Source organism: Thermobia domestica, chromosome 4, assembly GCF_964235325.1.
Source record: "Thermobia domestica chromosome 4, izTheDome1.hap1.1, whole genome shotgun sequence".
Taxonomy (NCBI): Eukaryota; Metazoa; Arthropoda; class Insecta; order Zygentoma; family Lepismatidae; genus Thermobia; species Thermobia domestica.
In genome coordinates this window covers 308,869,037-308,881,799 of record NC_137457.1, presented here as the reverse complement: position 1 = coordinate 308,881,799, position 12,763 = coordinate 308,869,037, and the positions used below count along the sequence as shown (strand labels likewise).

Here is a 12,763-nt window from a genome sequence, read left to right as displayed (position 1 = left end):
TGTAGTACATCCAGAAAGTAAACTCCGTTTGCGAATTAAATAACACGAAATGTAATGGAACAAAACACTTAATGCTTCGTTGAAGTACAGGCTTTGGATTGTCTTTTAACATAAAGAGTCCCATATATATTAATTAGGGATGGCCAGTTCCGGAAGTTTTACTTTCCGGTATCCGGAAAGTAAAATCGGAAAAATTACGGAATTCCAAAAATTCCGGATTTCGGAAAATTTCTGATGGTAAAATTCCAGATAGTGACATTCCCGATTCCGGAAAATTTTGATCATTCCTAATATTAATGAAAGGAGAAAACAATTTTATTTTATTTTATTTTATTTATTTTTACACAGATTCTTTGTAGTTGCGAATTCAATAACAAAGAGCGAAAAAGTGAATGACTGGACCAAGACTCGAATCTGGGATCTTCGGCATACTGTGCCGATGTTTTAACCACTACACTACTCAGTCCGCTTCCCAGAACAACCACACACTCTCTAACTCCTGAAGTCGGTGCTCTCCACTAACGAGGAAGGTCCATAAACCGTGAGAGTTGAATTTTGATGAAAATTAGTGACAAGACTCAGTTCGAGATGCTAAGTAACGTAGTAATAGTCACTCGATGCGCAAATGCTTCGTTGAGCTGCTACACCGACGCCATCTTGAATTCCAATAGGCAATGTCCAAGAATACCCTTTTGGCTTAAAAATGAAAAAGTTTTTGGTAGATCTGACTTCAACATTGTAAACCGGGATAGGGCATATATATGTGGGAGTACTTCCAGTGCATGATCGCCATCTTGAAAGGCGCCATATTGAATCCCGGTCAAATATGATAAATGGCAAGTGGGTCATGTGGGGTATGAAATAGCACTGGAATTTACTCCTGAATTCATTTCCGTAACCAATGTTTACATATCTGTTTTCAGTTCATAGTTAAGAGCTCTCTTAACCACAGGAACATATAAACACTGTGCAAGTTAAATTTGTGTTATGGAACACGGTCATGCGAGCAGTTGCAGGGTTTTAACTAATGCCTGCAGGGTAGTAGTCACTTGATCTACAATAGCCACTATATCAATAAGATCTTGAGCCTAGTGAGAGAAATCATTAATTAAATTGAAATGCCTTTAGTGAAAAATGGAATAGCAGCACTGTAACAAATTATAAGCACTTATATGTTGTAATATAAGTTAGGTGCAACGGCACATGTGATTTTACAAGGATATGTGTTGAAGTTATTAGAAATTAATAGATAAATTATCAGAAAAATAATATAAACTGGTGCACATAAGCAGATATTAACCTACTGACCTTTTGCTCTTCAGTTGTGATGATGGAGATCCATAACGAAGTGATTAGCACACAGCATCATGGAGCAGTACAAACACTTAACAAATGCACTTTCGTCACAATCTTCATAACCACAGACACTATTTTCTACTTGCAACATAGTCTCCAGAGCATTTGTAAATGAACCAACTATTGCTCTGGTGACGTACCCACATTTCTGCCATGCATATGCAAGCATGTCCTTTAGGACTGGCCCACAAAATTGATGATACACAACAGAATGCATTTTCATTATGAAAATTCTGTCATATAACTTGTTCGGTGTACCAGAAACAATAAATTTATGTCGAAAATAATCCTCAAGTCTCCGAATTACCAGTTTATATTGTCGAAAAAAGTATACGTCAAGAGGCTGAATAAATTTGGTGGTCTTTGGGGGTATAACTTCAGCACAAATGTTTTTCTCATGTAACAATTCTCGCACGTCTTCACTCGTCTGTCCACTCCACGAGTCAAGCAACAGCAGGGAATCCTCTTTCACATCAGGAATAAACACGTCTTTTAGCCACCGTTTGACGTGTTCGCGAGTGAGTTTGCCTGATTTGCTCGCATCAATAACAATGTTGAAAGGTGTCTGTCTATCTAATTGTTGTTTCACTTTGGGTCCGAACACGCCTTTAGGCTCCTGGAAACATATATATATGTGTGTGCCTAGTCGTACTGGGGAAATGTAAATTTGGATGGTATATGCGTGGGACACTGAGGCCAAAGACTGAACGACTGCTGTGGTATGTTTCTCACCTATTTCTGACAGAGTTCTACCAGAGGTCATTTCGTACTCGAACCTAGACTGATCAGTATTAAAGATGCATTCACTGTTGTACGGTTTCTCATGTATTATTTTATTAATTTTAATCACAAAATTTTGGGCATTATCAAGTAATTCACCTTCGTTTTCAACATCTTTCTTCGTTACAAATTGAGTAATCCTTCGTGAGCGAATCCTGTGCTCTTTTTTAAATTTGTTAATGAAACCACGAGAAGCACGGAATGGATAGTTCAATTTTCTCGCTGTCAGCAACATCCACGCTTTTAAATGATAATCATGTACCGTAAGTCCTTTAGTGCGATAAATGTTGAATGTTTTTAGTACTTCGTATTTTAGTAGTGACATGACATGAGAGCGAGGAGGTTTGTTACGGAATTTCAAAGCCTTATACACAAACGCCGTATTGCATTTGAATTTCTTCGATGCAACTGCAACTGTGTTACGCTTCCCATTCTTTTTCAACAATGCAACATGCTCCTGAATTTGTTCGTATTTTTTAACGACAGCTTCGTTTACACGTACAGATTTTGTCCGGCTTGGAGATGACATCTCATACTCGCTCGTAGAAGGCTCACTTTCAGTAATTGATGAACTAGTTATCTGTTCCAAATCCATTTCGTTTGTCGAATCTTCACGCTCACTCTCTGTGTCAGTGTCTACATCTAATGTGTCACTCACTGTTAGAGAAATGTTACCATCATATTTGCTTGTTATCATTGCAAGCAATGTACCTGCAAATGTCTTATCTTCTACCCCATTCTCACTCATGACACTATATTTTTCCACCACTGCTTGATTTAAAATGTTGACTACGTTTATTGGATTAATTGTTCGCATTTTATGCACGGAACGAATGTTTCACTGGTCCAACAAATACGTTCGTACTGGACGTCACACGCCTGCCCGCACCAAAATTGCTGTGCTACTACCGTTTGTCATTCGGAGACAGACACCATACACCGCACTGCACACCCATGTTGCAATTATTGCCTGTAGAAAAACTCTCTAAATTCTGCGTGCTATGTCTTAATACCCTAAACAATAGTCTAAAGTCAAGAGAACTAATAAGTCCACTTTGTTAGTTTTTAATAGTACGGAGTACAATATTGGGGAAATTCAGCACATTCCCATAGAGTATTTCAAACACAAAAAAAGCCATATATATCACTGTGAGTGTTAAAGCACATGAATAAACAAATCCCAAAATGAATTTCTTGAGTTGTCAAGTACGTGATTTAAATAATAAATAAATCCTCGAAACACCTGCTACAATTAGTTATTTATCACAGTTTTGATATGAAAACTAGTCTTGCCCTTATTATAAGCTAGTGTTTTATCGTTAAAGGTGGAAAGATGCATATATTTAATTATTTAATATTGAAGGGAAAAGCAAAAAGAGGATCTTTTTATGGATTGCAACTTGATATTGAATCTTGTAATAATCTTTATAGCCACTCTTCTTAGCAGGTGCGTATGCATTATCTTATCACTAATAGCAGACCAGCCAACAGACACAAGAAAAAGTGAATTCTAAGTTTTCAGGTGTATATTCTAAAAATACTGTGAACTGAATTTAAATCCCCTTCATTGTTCAATGCATCAGCGATAATTCGATATTATTTAGACAAACTGACAATAAATGCATTAAAGAATTTTAACTTCGTAATATGCACGGTAAATTATAGGTTGTCAAATATGAGTATTGGAAAGGAACGCAATATTCTGCAACAAAGAGGGAATTTGCGTAAGGTTTCAAGATTGGAGAAGGAACACAATATAATGGACCATGTAAAATTGCCTAAAATAGATTTTTGGTTTGATTCAGTTCAACGTCCCACACCTATGCCCGCTACGCTAAGGGAGACCTGGACCTACTGATTATAGTGGATTTTCTAATATATATATATATATATATATATATATATATATATATATATTGGTATTCTCTGCTCTTCAGCACTATTAAACAAGTGTTTCATCGACCACCAGCCTATTCCATCACACTTTGAAATAGGTATAATTTATTACAGTGCTGCTATTCCATTTTTCACTACAGGCATTTCAATTTAATTAATGATTTCTCTCACTAGGCTCAAGATCTTATTGGTATAGTGGCCCTTGTGGATCAAATGACTACTACCCTGCAGCCATTAGTTAAAACCTTGCATTTACTCGCACGATCATGTTTCATAACACAAATCTAACTCGAACAGTTTTTATATGTTCCTGTAGGTGAGAGAGCTCCTAACTCTGAACTGAAAACAGATATGTATACATTGGTTACGGAAATGGATTCAGGAGTAAATTCCAGTGCTGTTTGATACCCCACATGACCCACTTGCCATTTATCATATTTGACCGGGATTCAATATGGCGCCTTTCAAGATGGCGGTCATGCACTGGAAGTAATCCCACATATATATGCCCTATCCCGGTTTACAATGTTGAAGTCAAATTTACCAAAAACGTTTTCATTTTTATGCCAAAAGGGTATTCTTGGATATTGCCTATTGGAATTCAAGATGGCGTCGGTGTAGCAGCTCAACAAAGCATTTGCGCATCGAGTGACTATTACTACGTTACTTATCATCTCGAACTGAGTCTTGTCACTAATTTTCTTCAAAATTCAACTCTCACTGTTTATGGACCTTCCTCGTAAGACCACATGGCTTCTACCACAGCCTCTTAAGCATACTATTTAATAACGTTCAATTGCTTCATAGGACCACTTCACAAATTGAAAAATTGACTTTTGAACCTTTATTATTATTATTATTATTATTATTATTATTATTATTATTATTATTATTATTATTATTATTATTATTATTATTATTATTATTACTACTACTACTACTACAAGATCGCTGGAACTCAATCTTGATCAAGGTTCACTGGACAAAAGTTGAAATTACATTGTTAAACTTCTTAATTCGTAGTGCTAGTGCGGATAGCTATATTTCTTCCATGGATACTTTCAATTACTTTTAGTGCTTCTGCTGATAGTTATATTTCTTTTATGGATACTTTCCATTACTTTTAGTACTACTGCGGATAGTTATTTTATCTTACGGATACTTGCGATTAATTTTAGTACTACTGTGGATAGATATATATTTTTTCTATATTTTTCGATCACTTTTAGTATTACAGTGGATAGTTATATTTCTCTATGAATGCTTGCGATTACTTTTAGTACTACTGCAGATAGTTTCTGTTACGGACACTTACGATGTTATATCCTCATGTCTCTGACTGTAACTATTTTCCCGATTTCTTCCATAGCCAAACTGTTTGCACACATTGCCTTGATTACACATGATCTTGAATTCATTTCCTGATAAATTGCCGACATTATTGCCGAAAAGTTTATTATTGTGTGACATACTAACTATATAAGAAATGGGTATATTTTACCCTTTTGTTGCATGGCTGTTTTCTACCATCCCCATATTTTACTCACGTTTGTTTCTGTGAGTTTCGCCTGGGGAACTTTGGGACACAGTGGCTCAGTGGTAGAGCGCTTACCTCTGGTGCTTGGGGTCCATGGTTCCATCTCCTACATTATCATTCCACCAATTCTTCCATCATCATTCGTTTGCCTTAATTATTCGTCTTTCTTATCCTAAAAGGCATAACCGTAGGATGTTAAACTGAAATTCATTTTTCGCCTGGGGAATGAAATTATCTGGAAAACAAATCTTGAGCATCTCCTTTCTCAAAAGGAGTATTCATACTTACTAACATACAAAAGAATAAAACAAGGATGTAACATTGGAGGAGACTCAAGATTCAATTCTCAGGGAATTTCGCCTTCGAGATGAAGCGTACAGAAGCAAAATTGAATGAAATATAGAAATCGTAAAATAAATAAATAAATAAATAAAATAAAAAAATAAATTTAAAAAATACGCAACACTTCCTCTTCTCAATCATAGGTTGGTGGGGAACATGGAAATTTTAAAACTTTTCTCGTCCTCGGAGAGCTGTTTTATACTTTGATAAAGTCTCTTCTTCGTAACTGCGTCTAGATATTCTATCCTTGGTCTTCCTCTTCCTGGTTTTTCTTCTGCCTTTCCCTCTATCAACACGGAGATCCAATCGGAGTGCCGAATAAGATGGCCAAGCATGCTGTTTCTTCTTTTTTCCTATTATCTTCATGATCTGTTGTCCTTTATTAGCTTCCTTCAGTACGTCTTTATTCCTTTTCCTCTCGGTCCATGACTCTGCGCCAACACCACATTTCAAATTCTTCCAGCTTGGATATTTCAACTTTTCTCAACATCCACGTCTCTAATCCGTAAAGCGCCACGCTCCATGCCAGAGTCTTAATAAATCGTTTACGAACGTCCAACGACACATTTCTTGATGTTAGCAGTCCTTTTTTCCTATTGAATGCTTGTTTAGCCTGCGCTATTCTGGAACTTCTTCCGTCCGAGTATATTAGACTTCCTAAATAGGGGAACGTCTTTTCGTCTTCGATTTCTCTCTATCTAGCCATACGTTTGCCCCTTCCTGTCCTACATATAATAATGATTGAAAAATCGGCCTCTGGTTTCTTCAAGTTTAATAATAATTGCTAAGAGTCAACATACAGAGTTTCTTTTCTTTTGTTTCAGATTTATGTGGTGCCTGTTTGGAAATCATTTAAATATTTCACCTATTATGTGTAATTGTTTAAAAGTGCAAACTCTGTGTATATGGAGGTAGTAATCGAAAACAACTTATAATTTTTCAGTCTGCAGAAGAAGTTGCTCGTTGGGAGGAGCGTAAACGGTGGCAGCAATCGTCTGATCGACTGAAAGAGAAATTGAAAGAAAAAACAGCGGCAATGGAGAAGATAGAACAGAATAACAAATCTTTAAGAGACACCATCACAAGGTTGGAGCGGGAAAAGAACTTACTGCAGGCAAAACTAAAAGCAAATAAAGGTAATTTTTTAAAAGTACTGTTGAACAATATATTGTCATAGTATTTAGTTACGGATTTTATGTGGTTGGGAAGAAACAATATATACAACTAATTAACTCTATGACGTATGGAACCCCAAAGTTCAATGCCGCGTTCACAGAAGCTCTCCACTGACTTCTATCCTTAGCCAACTGGATCCAGTGGATTCCTATTTCTGCGAGATCCATCTTAATATTGTCCTCCCATCTGCGTCTAGGTCTTCCTAATGGTCGCTTTCCGATTGGTCTTCCAGTCAAGACTTTGAAAGTGTTTCTACTTTCTTCCATCCTGGCTACGTGACCTGCCTACCTGAGCCTCCTAGACTTGATGACCCTAACAATGTTTGGTAAACCCGTCGTTATGAAGTTTCCGCCACTCCTCATTCCCGTTCCTCTTGGGCCCGAATATTCGTCTCAGAATCTTGTCCTCAAATACTTAATCTACGTTCTTTCCTCAGAGTAAGCGACCATGTTTCGCAACCAGAATATATACAACAGTCATAAATATTCGAATCAGAAAAAAGTGACACTTGCAGAGAGGGGAGCCACAGTGGTTTTGTGCTAGAGCGCTCACTTCTGGCGCTCTGGTTCCAGTTTCGATTGTAGCGTCGATCAAGTTGGCTTTGTGGTGGACAAACACCGTGTGTGTGAGTTTTCTCGATGTTCTCCTACTTTCTTCATCCCACCATTATTATTTATCTCGTGATCACCTTTTACCTTAGCTTTGGTGCATAATTATGGGATATTAAACTAAAAAAAAATTAAAAACAGTTGTGCAGAGCTAAAACTCAAGGGCAGTTGCGCTGAAGCTCGTAGCAAGTGTGAGTTATAACGGAAAGTGTCATTTCTTTTCCACGGACAGATAACGAAAAGTGTCATTTCTTTTCCACGGACAGATAACGGAAAGTGTCATTTCTTTTCCACGGACAGATAACGGAAAGTGTCCTTTCTTTTCCACGGACAGATAATGGAAAGTGCCATTTCTTTTCCACGGACAGATAACGGAAAGTGTCCTTTCTTTTCCACGGACAGATAACGGAAAGTGTCATTTCTTTTCCACGGACAGATAACGGAAAGTGTCCTTTCTTTTCCACGGACAGATAACGGAAAGTGTCATTTCTTTTCCACGGACAGATAACGGAAAGTGTCATTTCTTTTCCACGGACAGATAATGGAAAGTGCCATTTCTTTTCCACGGACAGATAACGGAAAGTGTCCTTTCTTTTCCACGGACAGATAACGGAAAGTGTCATTTCTTTTCCACGGACAGATAACGGAAAGTGTCCTTTCTTTTCCACGGACAGATAACGGAAAGTGTCATTTCTTTTCCACGGACAGATAACGGAAAGTGTCATTTCTTTTCCACGGACAGATAACGGAAAGTGTCATTTCTTTTCCACGGACAGAAAGAGAGGGTAAAGAACCAAAAGTATTGAACAGATTGTGTAGTAATCCCCTTCGTTCCCCTTACTACACTGTTTCATTATTATCATTACCATTTTTTGATTCTATTTTACGTTTTGCTTCTGATATTACAGTAAAAATAATTTCATTGTTTGAATGTCACTCTGTTTGAAAATCGCCATTTAAAAAAAAAAAAATCTTGATGCTGCCTAAACGTATTAGTATTTTTAATGTCACAAATTTCATCGAGATTCTCTCGAGATCTTCGAATTTCCTATCTATTTTGGGTCCAAGTAAACCTCTTGTAAAATAGTGTGCTTTCGTCATAAAGATATTCTGTTTTTTAATTGTAGAAAATGAACGTTATTTACATGTATTGAAATTAATGGTCCGAATATGGCCATCCAGGCCGGTGGCCAGCCCCAAAATTTAGGGGGAGCAGTAGAAGTTAGGGTGGCCCGATCCAACCATACGATAGTTCATTTGCAAGCCTACCGTAAAAATTTTAGGGAAGGCCAGTAAAAATTTAGGGGTCCCGCCCCCCCTAGACCCCCTTGGATACGGGCCTCTGGACCCTTTTTCTTGCCTTTAAAATATGCACTGTCCTTATACAGTATATATATTTTCTGGTATAATTAATAAAAATGTTAGTGTAAACAAGAGATAATATTTCTACCATTTGTTTGTACATAATATCATTTCAGTTCAAGTATTTGTAGGCAGTTTGTGCTTACAGTTGTATCGTGAGGGTTACTTTAATGGTTTTTGTTTTATACACAGGTAGTGAAGTATATCAGATTCGTGTAGAAGAATTGGAGCTTAAGCGGGTGTCTTTAGAAAATGAGGTATTAGAATTGAGGAACCAGCTGAGCAGGGTGAAACAACAGGAAGCCGTTCCAGACGTATCACATAAGCATGTGGAACTGCTTCAGGAGAGGATCAAGGCACAAGAACGACAGATATCAGCTTTGGAGATATCTAGAAAAGTAAGCTACCTTCTTTCAAATATTTATACTTTTTTTTCATTTAGAAAAAAAATGCTACTGTATTTCTTGGAAGATTTGTCTCCAGAAAATGTAACTATCTTGTCTAACTCTCTTCACTGTTCTTTGGTATGGGAGAATGGAATGGGAACTTACGTGCTTCATGTTCGACGTCAAACTGATGTTATTTACTTTGATTTTGCTAAAGTGTTTGATCAACTGCCACATCATGTATTAATAAGTAAGCTGTAGAAGTATAAATTGTCAGATCATGTAATAAAATGGTTGGATTCATATTTAAGTAATGGCTATACTTCCTGTATTTATAACACAGCATCTGGAGTACCCCAGGGTTCGAATCTGGGTCCCTTGCTGTTTTTACTTTATATAAATGATTTACCTGATAAGTTAACCTATAAATATTTTATGTATGCTGATGACATTAAAATCTTTAATGTAATTAATGTTGTTCAAGATCAAGTTAAGTTGCAAGGAAACATCGATGTATTAGCTAAATGGTTAGAGAAAAAATTCCTACTTTTGAATATTGCCAAAACTCAAGACATAACTTTTTCTAGGAAAACTGATCTTTTGTCTTATAAATATATAATAGGTAATCAGGAAATTGAATTTGGAACTTACGTTAAAGATCTAGGAATAATATTAGACAACAAATTATTACTTCAAAAACATTTACAGTCAATCACATCTAAGAACAGAAAAAAAATAACAATGTTAAAATGGCTTTGCCGTAATCGAACATATTTCACAAGAAAATGTTTTTATTAATAACTGCAGCGTAACATGATCTACCTTAAGGAATTGCAACAAGAAAATCTAATGCAGTGACTTCTATTTTCTTTGTTTGTTTACTAATATAATAGAGTTAGAATTTTTGCTGTTCTTTTGTTAGGGAAATCCTTCAGTAGCTCAAGAAATGGAGAAATTACGGGAACGAGTAATGCAACTGCAAAAACAGAATCTTCATCTAGAAAGCACGAACCTAGAGTTGAAACTAGAATTAGAGAAACTGAGAACGGACACCCCAAGACTGAAAGAACACGTAGAGCATTTAGAGAGGTAAGTTCAGTAGCGTCTAGTTTGTTTCCTCAGCTATTTTCTACTTTGCTTACCATATCGTCCATTGCACAGAATTTTTCTTCTATCTCTTGTTTCATATTACTGTCTATACTTCTTTTTAGTCGTTCTAAGGCTATGGCTATACGAGGCTGCGTTACCCCCCACAGCGAACGCGACCTAGGTGGCTACTCGGTAATTTTACTTTTGCCAGAGTTATAAAACATACTGTGAGCGGGTCGTGTATTACATTTGATGAATTGCTGCGCTTACCTAGCAACACGTTTTTCCTTTTTTTCTTTCTTTAGTCATCTTTTACTGATTCCGAAACAACAGGCGGTCTATTGTTCCGAAACGCACCAAATACGCTCAAAGCGACGTATTCTGCTCGTTTTTTTATTGCGTTCGCGTTTGCAGTGCATTGTGATTAGCCATCCACATTTAAATACATGGTCAGCGGATTCCAAACGTACGCATGAGCCATAAAAAACGCGTTGAGAACGCATTGAGAAGCCGTAGACTAAGTTCCATTTTCAATTTCTCATCCCATTTTTCTTGATTGACTTTAGCCATTATGTACTTCCGTCAGTAGGAGATTGTGATCAAAATCAATGTCTACTCCAGATAGTGTCTTCATGTCCTGTCACTATTCCTGAAACGTTGCTTGAGAAAGAACGTAATCTATTTGGTAGCGTTTCTTATATCCTGGGCTTTCCCACGTGTACAGCTTGGTTTTCCGTTTCTTAAACCACGTATTTATTCGTCACCACCGTATCATGTTACCTACAGAAGTCGATAAGTATCAGGCTTCTGCTTTTCTTCTACCTAGTCCAAATGGCACCACCAACTTACTCGCAGCTTCTTCTCCCATTACTATGGTGTTGACCTTCCTTCTTCCCTACTGATGCAACATGTCACTAGTCCCGCTATGCACGTATTACCTCTACTTCATAGTCATCATGGTTGGTTGTTGGCATATACACTTGTATTATATCAATTATTATTATTATTATTATTATTATTATTATTATTATTATTATTATTATTATTATTATTATTATTATTATTATTATTATTATTATTATTATTATAGTTCCTCTGAACTATAATAATAGTTCCATGATTTAGTTCCTCTGAATTGGAAATGTGAAATTTTAAAAAGATTGACACATTCTTTAAGCTCATTTTAGACTTATTGTATTAAGCAATGTGAAAGTTTTATGTGATCTGACTGATAGTTTTTAATCAATGACGTTTAGAAACATTAAGCCAAATGTAATTTTATGACTGCTGTTCTTCGCTTCTTGTTGTTTTAGATGGATGGAAAACTCGATAACTTTTACTGCGTTGACAAAGAATTATTTCTGCTTAACTGACTTTTATCTACATTGTGTTTTATATTAGTACCCTTCTTTTTATTGTTTTATTTCTTATTATTTATTTTTAGTAGTATCATCATCCCATTGCATACTCTGATACCAAGTGCTGTATTTTTGCCAAAAGCTGTTCGCGGCACTAAAATAAAGATTATTATTATTATTATTATTATTATTATTATTATTATTATTATTATTATTATTATTATTATTATTATTATTATTATTATTATTATTAAGTATTCTTCCTTTTGGCAGGTCCAGTACATGAGTCTTTTCTCTTTCTTTTAATTTTCAGTTTGGGCCTGGAGATGTTTCTTCCATGTTTCTTGATATTCAGCTTCTTTTAACTTCCAATATTTTCTTCTATTTTTCAAATCACTTGTGTTCTTGTTCTTCCTATTTTTCGCTTTCCTTCCATCTTTCCTTCTATGGTGGTATGAAAGAAGACAATTTCTTCGCAACATGTGTCCAATCCATTTAGCCTTTCCACGAAGAATGGTAACTAGAAGCGTCCTCTTCTCTCCTATCTGTTTTTTTTAAATAAAACTTCTTTTGTTACTCTTTCTGTCCATTTTATCTTCTCCATCTTCCTCCAACACCACATTTCGAAGCTCTCTAAATATATCTTCTTTAACTTCCCTAATGTACAAATCTCTGATCCATAAAATCCAGTATTTCATATATACAGGGTGTCTATCGGTCACGAAAGTCACGAATGTCTCGTAAAAGTCACGAAATCAAAAAACGGTCATGAAAGTCACGAAAAAGTCACGAACTTTATCTTTTGGATCACGATTTTTTAAACTGTACAAATGTAAGTACAGATTGGAAAATTTTGTTCTATAAAACGTCAAA

At 36.1% G+C, this 12,763-nt stretch overlaps 1 protein-coding gene across 3 annotated transcripts in view; it reads left to right on the top strand.

The window, feature by feature from the left end:
• Cep290 (Centrosomal protein 290kDa) overlaps nucleotides 1–12,763 on the top strand; it is a 242,003-nt gene that overhangs the window by 199,148 nt on the left and 30,092 nt on the right. For all 3 annotated transcript variants that reach the window (XM_081756433.1, XM_081756431.1, XM_081756432.1), the window contains 3 exons: nucleotides 6,855–7,047; nucleotides 9,250–9,455; nucleotides 10,366–10,532. In XM_081756433.1, the coding sequence (XP_081612559.1) occupies nucleotides 6,855–7,047; nucleotides 9,250–9,455; nucleotides 10,366–10,532 (566 nt within the window). The remainder of the gene's footprint in view (nucleotides 1–6,854; nucleotides 7,048–9,249; nucleotides 9,456–10,365; nucleotides 10,533–12,763) is intronic.